Genomic DNA, 17,227 nt, shown 5'->3' with positions numbered 1-17,227 from the left:
GATGTTTCGGTAAAGCTCACGGAGTTACTCGGAGTTCACGAAAGTTCACGAGCGCGTAGTTGTCACGCGATACGGAAGCTTTGCCGTTTATCAACCGTCACGTTAACCAAGTGATCTCCGTTAGTCAAGATGAAGTGCGTTGCCCTTTAAGTCACTATAGCCGCCGTCAAACAACTTTCAAACATTGTCAAACATTGTCACGCGAGCCTCAGTGACTCCCTTGCCGCCAAAATCTCGCGCTCTAGTAACGTTACCTCAGCACTTACTGTTGTATAACCTCAAACTGAGGTAAAACTAACCCTTTCTTTCTTTCTTTCACAATGTACGTAATACGCTAACCTTTTTCAGAGGTAACGTAACGTTATAACAGAGTTTTGTCTTATCTGAGGTGATTACTGACGGAATATGCGCACAATTTCATATTGTCTTCGGACCAAAACCGTCTCTGGTTAACCAATAATATCTTATTTTGTTCACAGATCAGTGACTGTGTCGGTTCGACCAGTTTTACCCTCGTAATTTCATTTTCAGAATGAGTGGGACACAGTCTTTGGTTTTTCTCAGTCTTCCGGAGCTGAGGAATCTGTGTTGTGTGAATCTGTTCTTCCCGAACAGTTGCGATGAAACGGACTCGAGGAATAAACAAGTGAAAACCTGCAGGTGAAAATACAGATGTAATGTGTGCTGCTGGTTATAAAACTGTAGTTTTGGTTCTTCACATATTGATTAGATTCATCTAACGTTATAAATAAAGTAAATAAAGCGCGATAGACCCTTGTTGTTGTTAGACCCTTATATTTCGAGGCTTGACGTCATGTATCTACCCTTTGACCGATACTCGGTTTCTAACTGCTTGAAACACTGGTTAAACTTTATTTCCTTTGGAGGTTTTATGGCTTTTTCTTATTTAGGGCCATGAATATGCATGCAAAGTTTAGACACACAAGTGTGATGTGGAAAGGCTGTACAAATAAAGATCTCATGCTATTCACAAAAAAAAAAAAAAAAAAAAAGGGTGAAAACTGAACTTTGACACTTTGAAAAAAAAAAAAAAAAGAACCAGACATAAAAAGGCAGAATAGGAATAAATACTATTTGTAAAAAAAAAAAAAAAAATCAAGTAAATGTTTAACAAAAAAAAATATTGGGGTCAAATTGACTTCTGTTACAAAAGAAATATTTTTTTTTAACATAATAGGAATTCTTAATTTATTAAAACTCTTACAGGCTGCAATAGGTTTTATATATTTTCCTAAATACATATGACTCTTTAGTTTTTTTCAGATTGTTGATTTCTTTTAGGCAAATGGAAACCGATGGGGTCAGTACCCCCAACACAGAAAGGATACTCAGATTTAATTATATAGATTTACAGCAGGGTTAATTCTATAAAACATTACACTTCTGCGTCCGCCTGTGAGATCAGCTGAACAGACCACGTGGCTGTTTTCTCAAACGAATCTAGAATATTTCGTTATTTTGACCTCTGAAGTGTGAAAACCTTTTCCGTCTGTCTTTCAGGGAGCTTGTTCTCTTGCATTCAGACGTCGTTGCTTCTCCCGTGTTGGGCAATTTTGGGGGCATTACTGTTATAATGACTGTAAGTATGATATATTTAGTGATATTACTTAATTAATTAATATATAAAATGTTATTAATATATTATTCTATATTAATAATTGTCCTGTGACATTAGATAGGAAAACCAGCCTGCTTTACATCTCACAATTCACTCTCAAAATTGCAAGATATAAAAGTAATTGTGAAAAGTAATTGTGAAAAAGTCTCAATTACCTTTTTTATTTTTTTTATTCCATGGCTGAAAGAGATGATAAACTTACAATTCTGAGAAAAAAGTCAGAATTGCTGGAAAATAAAATTAATTGCGCGATAAATAGTCAGACGTATACATTTTTTTTATCCCGTGGTAGAAACAAGCTTTCATAGATTCACGATGCATGCAGAAATAAGGCTGAAGACATATTTATTTTTAGTACACCTAGCAGCCACAATTCTTTGTGTCTCTCAGTTGTACATACAGTACCTAAAAAGCAAGTGCTCTTGCTCATAAAATTGTTTTCAATAAAATGTAACATAATTATATTTAATGATGATTTGAATTAACAGCAAAATGGATTATCTTAAAAAAGTCCATGTCACGCAAAGCATCTATGATTTATATTGCTTTTCCTGTCAAAACATGTTATCGTTCTTCTTTTTCCCTCAGTGTTCGTGATATGTGCATCACCTTGCGTGCATGTGCACCTGTCAGTGAAGTTTGTGCTGTTGCATGTGCGTGACTTTTCATCTGAGGGTGCATGTGTGTCTGCGTGTCAGCACAGCTCGTGCGAAGGCATGTCTCGTGCGAAGCAAAATATTCGAGGCACATTCCACACACTCTGTCATCTCCTTTCCTGTCCTGAACTAAGGCCAATTAAATCAGCACTTCCAAAAGGAGAAGGGCGACATGCCTTTGTATCAACGCAACTCAATGAAAAGACTGAATGAAGTTTTGTGTGTTTCGCTAGATCACTAGTTTTGGTCGGTGTTTGATTTACAGTGGCCTAAACGTGCTATTTTTGTTTAACTGTCCATTCTGATTTTCTTTGTTCCCTGCACTTTGTCTTAGATTGCATTTTACAAGAGCGGTATCATCCAGGCTTTTGCACACAAACATGGTCTACAGGTTAGTTTAAAGAAAGAGAGTCTGTATTGTTTGTCCAGAAAAAAATGTCTCAAATATTCGTTGCTCCATGAGTTCAGTCTGACCCTACAATATTTGACTGGCCTGAATTGAGTCTCCACTGCATCAAAACATACACTACAGTTCAAAAGCCTGGCATCAGTAAGATATTTTTAAACGTTTGCTTGATCAAAAATACAGTAAAAACTATAATATCGTGAAATACTGTTATTATTAAAAAGAATTGTTTCCTGTGTGAATGTATTGTAAAATATAATTTATTAATATGATGCAAAGCTAAATTTTCAGCATCATTACTGTAGTCTTTAATGTTACATTATCCTTCAGAAATCATTTTAATATGCTGATTTGATGCTCAAGATACATTACAAATAATTATAATAATTCAAACATTCAAAAACATGGCAAAAAAAACTACCTGCATAATATTTATGAGGAAGTTGTGATATTTAAATGTTCAAATGAACAGGATTTATTTTGAATGCATATATGAGCAAATAATGTCAAATGCGACATTAGATAAATAATTCTTTAAAATCATAGAACTCATATAAATTAGAATCAAAAAAAATTCAGAATCATAAAACATCACAAAACATAAGAGCTGTATCTGATTTAGAATTGTAAAAGATCAGAATTGGAAATCAGAGTTGGACCACTTTTGCCTGCTGTGTGCACACAGCATTTGTGCTCTTTCTATTTGTCTTGTAGCTCAACCCTCCTCAAAGGGTGTTTCCTGCCATTCTGCAGACGTGTTTGTCTTATTCTGTGACTGCTAGACTGGCCCCTAAATGGAACAAAGCAGGACAATATCTAATAGCAGGTGAGGGGCAATATCCCAGAGCCAGAGTGTACTTACAAGAGCCTGAAACATGTCCATGTTAAAAAAAAAAATATCAAGCTGAATTTTGCCCGTGCATGGTAGAGGCAATAGAAATTCACAATTACTGTTCACTGAATGTGAAGGCAGTCATTCACTAGTGCAGGCTGAGAGTAAAGTTCACTTTGTGGCTGATTTAGCTGGTGTGTAATCTTAACTGTCGCTTCACCTTGAGCCGCCGTTCTAGTGCAGGCATGAGTAATTCATGTAGTCTAACACTGGATGATCTTTCATCTTTACTGAGTTAATATTTTTATTTCCTTGGCTCAAGGTCAGCAAGTGTCAGCTCAGCCCAGTTTAATGGAAATGAGCACACACATCAAATTTTGGAGTTCGACAGTAATTACCACAATTACAACTCAACAAACCTAAAACACAGCTAAAATAAATAAACAAATAATAATTAAAGTATAGGTAATTAATCGGGAAAGTATGTGTGATTCTTCTAATCAAGAGTCAATTAGAAAGTCGTTCACTTTTGTTTCTCATCTAAGATTGATTGGGCATTAAAAAAATTATGTACAGTATAAGATGAGTGTAATAAATTGTTAAAATGAGTGCATGGTAAGATGATAGGACAGTTTGATGGCCTTGTGTTGGAGGCCATGCCTTGAAAAAGTGTGTGGTGCCGTCCTTGAGCTCAGTTTAAGCTGCGTTCGTGGCTCTCAGAAGTCTTACAGAGTCCTCTATCATAAAGAATTCACTATAATTAAATCTGCGAGTTCTTTCAAACACATCGTCAGAGATTCGTCTTAATGATCTTACCAGGTCCCCCATCACATAGCATTTCATGAATTACACAGAAATCTCAATGCAGCTTGTTTCATCATCTTGATTGAGTAACAGTGATTTTTCCTTCTTTCCCAGGAAAAGATTTCCTCAGTGACTCTGGAAAACGCAATGCGGTTGGTAGGTGGAAGGCGTCTGTATACTTTGGCAAGAGACACTGCCGTTTGTGTTTGCATTGTTAGACTGTGATTTCTCTTGATCACAGTGACTAAGGTGGTTGAGTGCTTGTATAGATAAACATCTAAATGCATTTCTACTAGTGAAAACAATATCTTTTTTGTGCAGTTTTGCTCACTGTTAACACATTCTGTACTTCTTTTGCTTTGTCCGAGTTATCACAATAATATTTTTCATATCAGTCGATATCCGATAATTATCACGGTAAATGTCACATCTTTATTTCTTTCAAGTTTAAAGCCAGGTTTTTGCTCCAAAGTGAAAGTTGTAGAAACCAGACCATGAATCTTCCTTAACAAAATAAATATCTAAATAGAAAAATGTATTTCTTAGTTTCTGCATATTCTAATGAATGATATTGTTTCAAATCAAGAAACAGTTTTGGGTTGCCTGATAATAATAATAATAATAATAATAATAATAATATAACTTTTTTTTCTCTTAGAAATGCTCATTTGATAGCTTGAGTTAGGATGCAGAGGTCAATTTTTGTTCATTATCAAAATCAGAAACATCTGTAAAAATTGTAGCAACCTCTGGTTAAATTTATTCTGACCAAGGTTTTTTTTTATTTATTTATTTTTTTAATTAAGCATTGGTCTCCCATAGTAGCATACATTTAAATTATGTTAAACACAGTTATTATGTTTTTAGGTAAAATATTTGTATGAAAAACAGTAGTCTAATGCACACATGCTATAGCTTAATCACAAATGCATACTATTATTATCATTACTCCTGTATTAAAATTCAGTGTGAATATCCCAAATTTCTGCCACAATACCTTGGTGCAGTGAGTGGTCACTGTTCCGTTCCACTTTTGGTGCATAAACATTATATCGAACATTTATCGAACTCTTCATATCGAATTATCACCCAGCCCTGCTCGTGCTCACATCTATACTGTTGTATATTCATTCCCAGTGCTTGAGCTGAGTCTCACTGAGACTCAACTGTGTGTCAGTGTGGAAGCCAACACAGTCAGACTTCCTCCAGCTGTGGTAAGAACACCTCCAGCCTGCTTTCACAATCTCCATTCTAGCCTCTAACCAATTTACTGCCGTTGTCATGCATTACACATTTGCCTCCATTCATGTCCTATGCTTGAGTCCGATATCTACCTTATGTCAACCTGATTGTGCTGAGTGGACAGGAGAAGGAAAAGCTTTTCTCTTAATTGTTGTTAATGTTGATTCACATGACTAGCTGAATCCAGGTGGTGTGCTTGTTTGTTATATTCATTTTGACAAGATTATTTAAACATTACTGTAAAGTATTTAGTATACAACAAATTTGAATTTAAATAATATGCATATATAAAGAATATGTGTACTGTATATGCATTGTATATACATGTGCATAAAAAGGAGTCATTATTCATAATCGATTTACACAAATGTTATGAATATACTAAAATACATCTAATAAATCTTTAAGGTAAGTTGAATATTAATTTAAACTATTTGCATATAAAAATATAAATAAATCATATCAAATATAAATCAAATATAATAATTTCAGTAACAAATTCTATGTATATTTCAGTATATTCATTACAAACATTCTTGTATAAATATAATAATGCATTTCTACTTTCTCCATATATACTGTAGCTATGATACATGGATCATAATATTTGCATAAAATAATTTGGTAAATGATTGGTATTGTAATAATAATTGACATTAATGAGACCAGTTATTCACAGTAAGACATGAACTGTAGTTAAAGTTTGTATCAGATTGCAATATTTCTTGTTCTTGTGTGGTGTTAATTTATGCTCATCTGTCTTCTGCCAGATAAAGGATTTTGATATTCCTGCTCCTGTGGTGAAGAACTTCTTTCACAATAATGATGCTGTGCTGGATATAGTCATGCCAAATAACTGGTGCCACGTTCTGCCAAGGTATGTGTTTATGTATATGTGTGCATGTGTCAGTAGACTGCTTTATACCGTGTTGTTACCTTCTTACAACAGACACTGTCTAGAGCTGTACTGTTGCTCCACTGGGCATCATGGAGGGAAAGGTCCTAATTATAATCTCCTTTGTTGGCAGTGTCAGATTTAGACAAACGAATCAATATTTTTATTTCATTGTTTTCTCTTCGTGTGTGTGTGTGTGTGTGTGTGTGTGTGTGTGTGTGTGTGTGTGTGAACAGTATGAAGAAAGGCCAAATCATTAGCATCAGTCGCAGGATTCCACAGCAAAGCCCATTCCAATCTTACATGGAGTTTCAAAAGCAATGGAACAACATGGTAAACACTACCACCTGGAGAAAATAATAGTGCACACCTCTCCGTAATAAGCCCCATAATTTGTTTCATGTTTGTAGCACAAGTAGTGACCGAAGTTTAAAGGAATATTTCACCCAAAAATGAAAATTTTCTATAAAAAAAAGTACTTACCCACAGGCCATCCAAGATGTAGATGAGTATGTTTCATCAGATTTTGAGAAATTTAGCATTGCATCACTTGCTCAGCAATGGATGCTCTGCAGTGAATGGGTGCCGTCAGAATGAGAGTCCAAACAGCTGATAAAAACATCACAATAATCCACAAGTAATCCACAGCACTCCAGTCCATCAGTTAACGTACTGTATTGTCAAGCCAAAAGCTGTGTGTTTGTCATTCAGACATCAAGGTGTTTTCAATAAAATGTTTCAACTTTAAACCAAAATATTAATCCATAATCCATAACTATGCTTCCTTGAGTGGAAAAAAGTGCATCTCCTGTTGTCCTCTCACATCAAAATCCTCACACATATTTGTTTAGAGCTGTTTTTGCTTGTAAATAGTGCTTGATTTGTGCATATTTCTCTCTTGATTCGGACAGGAAGACCTTTTCTCTGGAGAAGCAGTATCATGAAAATCAGTTTGAAGTTAAAATGTCTTGATTGATTTGTTTATTCCGAACACACAGCTTTTCACTTGACAAGACATTAATTTTCAGACTGGAGTCATATGGGTTGCTTGTGAGTTAATGTGATTGTTATGCATCATAATTAATCCCCTACAAATTCAGAACAGTTCTCACTGCATTGTTAAATTAGAGCAAACAATTTACAGATCATTAGAGAGTTTCAGGATTTTTGATTTATGCACAGGGCTGCACTCAAATAAAACAGCATGGCTTGACAGTTAATGGTGTCTCAGTGTCTGACACAGCTTTTGTTGTTTACAGTTTGTAAATTGACTGTCATTCTGGTGCTAGATTGCTTAGACTCTGGAAGTGTTGCACTCTCTTGCCAGTCTGTTAATATGTGTGTGTTTGCACATACAGTACTGTGTGTGTGTGTGTGTGTGTGTGTGTGTGTGTGTGTGTGTGTGTGTGTGTGTGTGTGTGTGTGTGTGCGTGCTTGTGTGTGTGCTTGTGTGTGTGAGTGTGTGAGTGTTTGTGCTTGTGAGTGTGTGTGCTTGTGAGTGTGTGTGTGTGTGTGTGCGTGCGTGTGTGTGTGTGTGAGTGTGTGTGTGTGTGTGTGTTAGTGTGTGTGTGTGTGTGTGTGTGTGTGTGTGTGTGTGTGTGTGTGTGTGTGTGTGTGTGTGTGTGTGTGTTTTCAGCACTCTGATCCACTTCTGTTTGGTTTAGAGTTCACAGTGTAACCTTTGATCACAAACAGACTCAGTCGTAGGGCTTGGCTTTATCATACAAAATGTGTATGTATGTGCAGACATGCACGATTACTCATTTATATTGTCTGTTTAAACCTAAATCACATCCACATATTTAGTTTAAAAGTGCTAGCTTGCTTTCAAATATACACAAACACAGACAAATGCAAGATAATCTTCCCATTAAAAAACTCTTTTACTTAATTTCACTAAACTGTATAAATGTTCCTATCTCTCTGTCTCTTTAACTGTCTCTCTTTCTTGGTTTAGTATGGATATCAGCTGCCCTCAGTAAGCGAAGAGGAAGTCGTCTACTGCAGTGTGTACTTCAAACCAATAGGTGACAAGCTGTTCACGTATCCTTTAGTAAAGGTTTTAGTTAATGATCACTTCCCTGTTAATAAGATATTGATTTAAGCTATTTATAACACAACATTTGCTCTCAGTAAAATGGTACAGTCTTGTCCAAAACACCAATTTATGATCTTCTTGTGCTCAATTTACAGCATCACACTTTTAATTTTATTGTATTATTAATCTGAAGGCATTTTTGGTAGAAAAAAAATTGTATTTCAGACATGAATCCCACTGCTGGATTACAAATTGAATGTGAAAAGTAGCACAGCAGACTGTTTTGACTGACATTGATGCAACGTGATAATGACACCTAGTGGGCATGAGATGGGTTGTACTCTCTCCCAAATGTTCAGACTGCAGAACTGGCATCACGTACTGTGCTACAGTATATACACTGAACACTGCCAACATGTGAAACAGTTTGCATTATGCAACATTTAAGCATTAGTATGATACATTGGTTATTTTAAATATTTAATCCAATTTTGGGAAAATCCTGATGGCAATAAAATTAAACAATGGATCAAGAGTAGAATCAGATGTTAGAAATGATTTCTTCTGGTTGCTACATAAATAGAAGACCAAGTGCTTTTAAAAAGTCTCAGCAAAGCTGCATTTATTTTATCAAAGATACAGTAAAAAAAGTAATATTGTGAAATATTATTCCAATTTAAAATAACTGTTTTCTATGTTAGTCTATTTTAACATGTAATTTATTTCTGTGGTGTAAAATGTGTATTTTTTATCATCATTACTCCAGTCTTCTGTGTAACAAGATCTTTCAGAAATCATTCTGATATGCTGATCTGTTGCTCAAGAAACTGCTTAAGCTGGGGATATTATTGAATCAAATAGAAAACAATTATTAGAATTAGAAAATTTTGTAACGTTTTAATTGTCATTACTTTTTATCAATTTAATTAATCTTTGCTGAGTGAAAATATTTATTTTTTCATTCAAAAAAAAGCAAGCTTTTAAACAATACTGCACATAAAGAAAATCTGCATATTATACTCAGTATGTTCTATGCTGAAGTAATAGTCAGAGCAGCCTTCAACTGTGTTTCGTCCCACTGCAATGAGTCCCAGAACTCTGGGAATTCAACACTATTCCCAAACATGTTTCTCATTATTAATATTACATAACTCCCATTTTCACACTTGTGCTAGATCTCTGCGCATAATGAACCAGGTCTGCACTTACATTACACATTGCGGGGACAAATTAAAGATTATAAACAAACCATACATTTTTAATCATGCTGTGTTTGGATCTGGTTTGTTTATAACTGCTTTGTTTTTGTTTTGTTTTTCTCTATGTTGGCAATAAATATCCTTGACTTCCTGCTCAGATATCCATTGTGCTGCATCCGCACTCAGCCGGTACAGTGCTTTCCCAGAGTGGACCTGCAGGGGGTGCTGGGAACCTTCTTATCAGATCTGCAGGCCGGACTGGAGCGTGTGTGCGGTTTTTCAGTGCAGATGACCTGCAAGCCTTGCTACTACAGCTATGAACTGAACAGACCAGACACTCAGGTACTGCGCACACACACACACACACACACACTCACGTGTCCATAAACACAAACATGCTGTCTCAGCTTACTCTCCTGCTGATAGCAATAAATAAAGTACCAATCAATTGGATTTGACATCAAGTACTGCATTCTGCTGCTTAGTATTACTTCTGACATTGCCTAATTTGTTATGAATATGCTCATCTGCAGCACAGATGCAGCTGGATATGTTGCTTTATGGATGTTCCAAAACTATTGAGATGCATGTGTTACCCAGATTTTACAAACAAGCGGATTATGCAGACAGTAGAAATCCCTTTTTAAATGAAATTAGAAACATGTTTTGAAGACATTAAATACTTTTGGAAAGCTGCTATGTGGACTGGTGTGGCATGCTATTCTCAATATAAAAAAATGATTTGATACCGCATCTTATGTTTTTTTCTGAATTATTATATGCAGCTTTTATGACCTGGTTTAAAAAAAAAAAAAAGTCCAGTTACAGACACATAATATGTTAGAGCAATTTCCTATTTTATAAATAAAAATAAAATATTTAAATTTATGAAAATTATCAGTAGATTACTTATTAGATAGCAAATTTTCTTAACTATTATGCATGCAGCTTTGATGGCCTGATGTAATTTATTTGTCATACCACAATTAAAATTTAGTAAAAATGTGATTAAATCTGGCGAATAAATTAAAAGAAATGGGGACCAATTTACAGGCAGATGATATGCACATTCTCTTTTGTAGGAGCAACTCCATGTTTTATAAATTATTAAATGTATTAACATTTAAATTGACCTGCAGTAGATTACTTCTTTGAGACAAAAGGAAAATATATATATATATGTGTGTGTGTGTGTGTATATATATATATATATATATATATATATATATATATATATATATATATATATATATATATAATATATATATGTGTGTGTGTATATGATAAAGACTTTTCCATTAAAAGCTGATTGTCTATAGCCACACTTTTGGAGTGCATTTATTATATACATTTAAATCTTCATTTATAACTAAAATTATTTATAAAGCTAATTTTCTTATTTATGCATGCAGCCTTGATGGCCTGATTTAGAATCTAGTAAATGTGATTAATTATGGTGAATAAATTAAAAGAAATCTTGGCCAGTTTCTGCATGTTTCCTTTTACTCTCATATAAATCTGAAATGTTGATGCTGATTAAAATACTTGGACACGTAATACATCAGCCGCCCACATAAGTGATCAAAAGAGACAGCATCTCAAAACACTTCATGCACATGCAATGCTTATTAATGACTGCAGCTTCCATCCACTTCAACAGCAAACAGCAATATTTAGTCGAAGGCGTGGCCTGTATCAAATCCTTTCATAAAACTGCAAATGTTCAAGAATAAAGATCCCTTGTTTAGTATATGAATAACAAAATCTTAAACTTTCTCAAAATATAATAACTTGCCTAAACTCACAGTGAAAGTGGAGCGAGTGACATCACGCACATATGGGACGTGTTTACATGGACAGTGAGCAAAGTGGTGTGATGTTGTCTGCCTACACAAACAATCCTTGAGTTTGCTAGATAACTGACGCTTAAAATTTATTACACAGAATACAAGTAAGAGTTTCCAGTAAGAACAATACCTGATGCTACATTAGATCATTTCTTCCTTTTAGTTGTTGTTGGTGCATGGAGGAGAGTCTAACAGTCAGCCAGATGGGTTAAGATTTAATTTATACTGGCCAGAGCTGAGGGTTGATGTTATTAAACTTTGACAAATGTTGTGACACGTGATTTGAAACGCTATATGTGCTGTTTGTTAGTACAGATGGAAAGCTGGCACAGAGGAAGCCTTCATTAATCTCACAGACTGTAATGATTGATAATGGCAACATTAGGCAGCAATGATTAACTGACTGGTTAATTTATGTTGGATGAACAAAAGCATACTAGTGCCAGCATCATTATCAACATACATGTTCAGGACAAATAAATGTTTAACTAAGAGAAACCTTCCAGATTTCGCTATCGAGAAAGTATTTTCTTGAAGCAGATGTGGAGTCAGTCTGCCATAATATAACGGGATGTTTCGGGGTTATTTAAGTGTTGCAATGCATGTTGGAGCAATTTTATCAGTAAAATTAAATATGAACAATTATTTAAATATTAAATGAGTAGCTGTAGTGGATTATTTCTTTTAGGCAAAAGAAAAAAATTGACTTAAAAATAATACTATAATAATAAAAAAAATCTTTAAAAATAATGCACAGTGCTATAATTTTACAGTTGTTTTCTTACATAAAATAAATGTAATATTTTGTAGTTAAAACAATCTGAAATATTTATAAACTATATCACATTTTATATATTTAATGTCAATTTTGGCTTAAGATATCATGTCTCTAGTGCCACCCAATAGAGTTTTACGTATCGATCAATATCATTTTGGAGTAGCTATAATCAAAATTTAAGAAATGTTACATTTCATGAAAGTTTATTGGGAAGTGAACCTTTAAAAGTTTATTTTTGTAGACATCAGCGCAGAATCAACCAAACTTGCACACTTACATATATTTCCCTATTCACAAACTCCTCTTTCCTTACATTTTTAGCGCTTTGGTTCTCTGCCTTCAAACGTGACAACAGAAAACAGCAGCAGAGCTGTACTGAACCAGCTTCCCAGCAGCTGCCCACGGGACGCAGGGCAGCACCACTACAGTCAGTGTGACTCAACTGGAAAACAGACTGAAAAGAAAAAGAGATCCAGTTTGGATTCGTCTGTTGACCAGAAAGACTGGACGTCCTCCAACTTGGCAACTCAGTCCTCCTCGTCTCACACTAATGTTCACTTTACTCACATCCAGTCACGATCTGCACTTCCAAGACCAAAGCTCGTGCCAATCTTTAAAAACAAATCCCACACCCGCCATGTGAACGTGACTGAGATGCTTGCAGTGAAACAGCAGCAGGGGCCGGAAGCGCAGAAGCGAACAGCAGTTATAAGGCCTCTGTCATCTACTTGTCTGTCATCATCTTCCAGACCCCACTGCTTCACACCACCAGCCTCTTCTAACCAGTTCTCCAGGCCTCCAGCCCTGGAGCGGATAACTTTACCTTTTTCTAAAAGTAAAGAAAAGACCAACAGCGGAGTCAATGTGATTATCCCTACTCTGCCTTTAGTACTGATGCAGCCCCACATCATGCCTGAGATCCCCAGCAATAGAGGAGTAAGTAAGCTGTGCATTTTATTGATTTACACCCACCCGCCCTCCAATTAAATTTTAGTTATCAAAAGGCATGTCCAATAAATTTAAATTATTAAGCATGTACCATTTGTGACCCTGGAGCACAAAACCAGTCATAAGTAGCACAGGTATATTTGAAGCAATAGCCAACAATACATTGTATGGGTCAAAATTAAAAAATTTTCTTTTATGGCAAAAATCATTAGGATATGAAGTAAAGATCATGTTTCATAAAGATATTTTGTAAATTTCCTACTGTAAATATATCAAAACTTATTTCTTTATTAGTAATATGCATTGCTACGGACTTCATTTGGACAAGTTTAAAGATGATTTCCTCAAATATAATTATTATTATTTTTTTTTTGTACCCTCAGATTCCAGATTTTCAAATAGTTGTATCTCAGCCAAATATTGTCCTCCTAACAAACCACCGATGGAATTTCACAAAATTGACCCTTATGACTGGGTTTGTGGTCCAGGGTCACATTTAACAATTACATGATGTTTTATTAACAAGGATCGGGAGGTGCGTGATCAGATAATCAACCGATTCAGCACAGGTGTAGCTCATTCAGTTAATCATCTTAACTAGCATCTCAACTATACCCTAACCCTAATACAGCCGACTCCCCTCTGTCCCATGACAGTTTTCCGGCATCCCTCCTCCACCCCAGCTCCTCACTCTTAAACTATTCTCAGTCCATGCTAGGGACAGGAGGAGTTCTAGGGTTTCAGACTATATTCCAGACTCAGAACCTTCCCGCAGGAGAGCACGCCAAATATGCTTACTATTATCTCAATCTGATTATACATAAGTGCGAACTTGTGAAAGTTTATTAAAAGTTTAACAAAAATAATATTTTTAGATGCCCAATGAAACATGTTTTATCTTTTCTCCAATTCCATTACATTTTCTCAAATTCGGGGATTTATCAATTTGGTGGTAATCAAATTAAGACATAAAACATATTTAAAAAAAATTAAAATTAAGCAATTCCTTTTATTTTTAGCAAACAAAATGCTGCACAACAGAGTTCAAAATTAAAAATTAAAAAAAAAATGATAAATTATTCCTTTAAAAATAAAAAATAAATTATTAAAAAAAATATGCTTGCTTATGTGTGTACCAGACAAAACTGTGGTGCTTATTAGCACAGAGACATGCAGAACATGCAGACTTCATATTTAAATAGTTAAGTTTAGTTTAACATTATTTAACAGGGATAATGAACAACACAAGTGTTGTGCCAGAGTTAGCTTTAAAGCTAATTTGCATCTGCAGTCCCTGGGCGGGATGTTGTTAGAAAATTACAATATTCAGTCACAAACATTACAATACATACAACACATACATTATCACATCACACTCCATAAAATAAAAAAAATCAGGTCAGTGATCACATACTTGGTTTTTCTCAAGCCATAGTTTAAGTGTAGTTTTAAAAATACTAAATGTTGTACACTCTCTAATGTAAACCGAAATCTTTCTGCTGCTCTAACTGTCCAAAGACAGTTTTCTTATATTTAATCGACCAATCAAATAGTCTTTTTGCAATTTAATATTCACAGACACTTTGACGTAATACAGTAAATTCCTTTTTATGACCAGATTCTTTGATTCTGTTCGAGTTTTCTGCATCGCAGAAATCATACGGCCCTAATTTCTAAGCAGCTAAACTTACAAAAAACAGAGCTCTTAGCAAATGCATGGTACGTTTTGCACAGGCAAGCACCACTTACATTTTCTCACTTGGAAAGTGTAAAAATTTAGGTAGCAAATTGCTGTATTTCTCATGGGATAGTGGGGCACTGATTTAGCAAGACTAGACAAATTAATCGGCGCAGTTTCCTGAAAATAATTGATGAACCTTCATGAATGATTAAATCTGGTGTAATGTTTCTAATGGATCCTGTCTCGACATCTTTCAGGGAGACACGTTTGAGTCAAAACCAAAGAGGCTCAAGAGTGTGCAGGACGTGGAAGTATATGCAACGAGCAATCAGGTACTTTCAGCATATTACTTACAGTCTGTTTTTCTATGATTTTTTCTTTTTTTTTTACAATTGCACATACATAAAATGTACCATAGAAATAGTCTTCATAAGAACACCATGTTATCTTTAACTCAGAAACTTCAAAGCTGTAGTTGGAGTGCTGGCGTCGTTGCCATGTTTCACTTTTGCAGGGCAGAACAGTCTTCTATAGTCCAGAGGCCAGCAGTGTGAAGTGCTCATTGGCACGCATCGTCTAAATGAGACCCATTACGAGTCTGGCATGTGTTCATGGTCTTGATTGAATGTCATTAAGAGAGAAGATAAGCTCATATTTTTTCTTTATGATGGAGGCTACTAACAGGTGCAGCCATATCAGATCTTTAATTCATGTGATATGTAATGATGCTGTGGCTGGTTCAGGTTATGGCTTGATGGGTGACCTTGAACTGTAGGAGCAATAACAAGTGAACAGCCTTTCAGCTCTTCTACAGCTCTGTACAGCAGAGGTTTACACAAAGATATACCACTGTTTAAAAGTTTGGGTTCTTTTTAAAAGAAACGTATGCTTTTATGCAAAAAATAATCCATTCCATTAATTGAAACTGGCAGTGAAGACATTTATAAAGTTGCAAAGGATCTCTGTTTCAGATAAATGCTGTTGTTCATCAAAGAATCCTTGAAGTATCATGGTTTCCACAAAAGGAAGCAGCACAAGTGTTTTCAACACTGATAATAATGTTTCTTGAGTGGAAAATCATCATATTATAATGATTTCTGAAGGATCGTGTGAAACTGAAGACCGGAGTAATGATGCTTTGATCACAGGAATAAAATACTTTTTACAATATATCAAAACAGAAAACTGAAATTGTAAATTGTAATATTTTACAATATTACTGTATTGTACAATACAATATTGTGTTAACTATATTTTACTATGTGTACTGTTCGATTAAAAAAAATAGCAATATTTATTCATCCATTTAATATCAAGTAATTTACTGGTCTACACCGATTCTGTAAATTTATAAAGAATTGGCAATATGTTTATACAGTTTTGTAAAATGCACAAAATAAATGATAATAAAATTAGTCTCAACTCTGCCCTTAACATGTTTGTTTATTAAGCATTTTGGATAATTTATAATGCTTTCACCTACCAGTAAATATAGCACTTGATGCTCATTTGAGCACATTTGTATAATGTTTAAATCCATTGTGTAGAACATCAGTGCAAACAATGTGGAGGGAAATTGTGCAGATTCCGTCAGTTATTTATTGCTGTTTAAAAACGTAAATCAGTTTTCAAGCTGCAAACAAAACTTAGGAAGGTTATTTCTTTTTTCTGTTTTCAGCTCTCTAAGGTCAGCTCGGCGACTCTGCAGACATGGTTAAAGAGTCGAGGGATCAATGTGCGCTCAAAGGAAAAGAAAGAGGAGCTGGTGTCAAAGGTCATGAAATGTCTGAGTGAAACTTAGGAGTGTTGGGTTTGGTTACTCACTTAAAAAACACACACTATAGAGACTTTGCATACTGAGTTTTTGTTTGTTCCATTGACAAACTCTGTTGACAGTTCAATGCGTTTCCCACAAGTTACACCATATTCATTGCACATGACATTTGGTTTCAGACTTTTTATTTTTTCAAGCAAGACCTTTTAAGCTAAAATCTGTTGTTTAATTGGATCCAGAGTTTGGAAAGAGCTACAGATAAAGCAAAAAAAAACATGTCTTTGTATAGTAGTCCTTTTTTTCTTAACTTGTTGGTCATTTGTCTGTCATCAGATCAAACTTTTACCTTTAGTTAAACTATGCTCTGACTTTAATCAAGACTTTGGAAAAGAACCAGATGAAGCGTTAACTTTGTCTCAGAAGTTTCTCCTAAAATCCTTTAGAAGTAAAATCGGACACAAATTAGACAATTATTGACATGCAGTAAG

General features: G+C 34.9%; 1 protein-coding gene across 3 annotated transcripts; it reads left to right on the top strand.

Moving 5' to 3' along the window:
• The first annotated feature begins 184 nt into the window (after positions 1 to 184).
• Positions 185 to 17,015, top strand: LOC109049662 (uncharacterized protein C18orf63). Of its 3 annotated transcripts, none has more exons than XM_019067318.2 (14): positions 185 to 288; positions 480 to 660; positions 1,522 to 1,600; positions 2,630 to 2,686; positions 3,416 to 3,527; positions 4,452 to 4,493; positions 5,475 to 5,551; positions 6,350 to 6,456; positions 6,711 to 6,807; positions 8,432 to 8,517; positions 9,870 to 10,053; positions 12,658 to 13,272; positions 15,223 to 15,297; positions 16,644 to 17,015. In XM_019067318.2, exons 2-14 carry the CDS (start codon positions 533 to 535, stop codon positions 16,764 to 16,766), a joined length of 1,782 nt encoding a protein of 593 aa, XP_018922863.1. In that variant the 5' UTR covers positions 185 to 288; positions 480 to 532; the 3' UTR covers positions 16,767 to 17,015. The 3 variants fall into 3 exon arrangements, with proteins under 3 accessions (XP_018922863.1, XP_018922864.1, XP_042607972.1); XM_019067319.2 differs by having other exon boundaries at positions 191 to 288; positions 532 to 660; XM_042752038.1 differs by lacking the exons at positions 185 to 288; positions 2,630 to 2,686 and having other exon boundaries at positions 484 to 660.
• Positions 17,016 to 17,227: the final 212 nt, after the last annotated feature.

The sequence above is a fragment of the Cyprinus carpio genome, chromosome B24 (assembly GCF_018340385.1).
Source record: "Cyprinus carpio isolate SPL01 chromosome B24, ASM1834038v1, whole genome shotgun sequence".
NCBI classification, from domain to species: Eukaryota; Metazoa; Chordata; class Actinopteri; order Cypriniformes; family Cyprinidae; genus Cyprinus; species Cyprinus carpio.
This window is presented reverse-complemented; position numbering and strand designations above follow the sequence as displayed.

Excerpts from the sequence above, each read along its gene's own strand:
- LOC109049662 (XM_019067318.2), top strand. The coding sequence starts at position 533 with ATGAGTGGGACACAGTCTTTGGTTTTTCTCAGTCTTCCGGAGCTGAGG. Across the intron at positions 1,601-2,629 it reads GCATTACTGTTATAATGACT|ATTGCATTTTACAAGAGCGG; the intron begins GTAAGTATGATA and ends ACTTTGTCTTAG. Across the intron at positions 6,457-6,710 it reads TGGTGCCACGTTCTGCCAAG|TATGAAGAAAGGCCAAATCA; the intron begins GTATGTGTTTAT and ends GTGTGTGAACAG.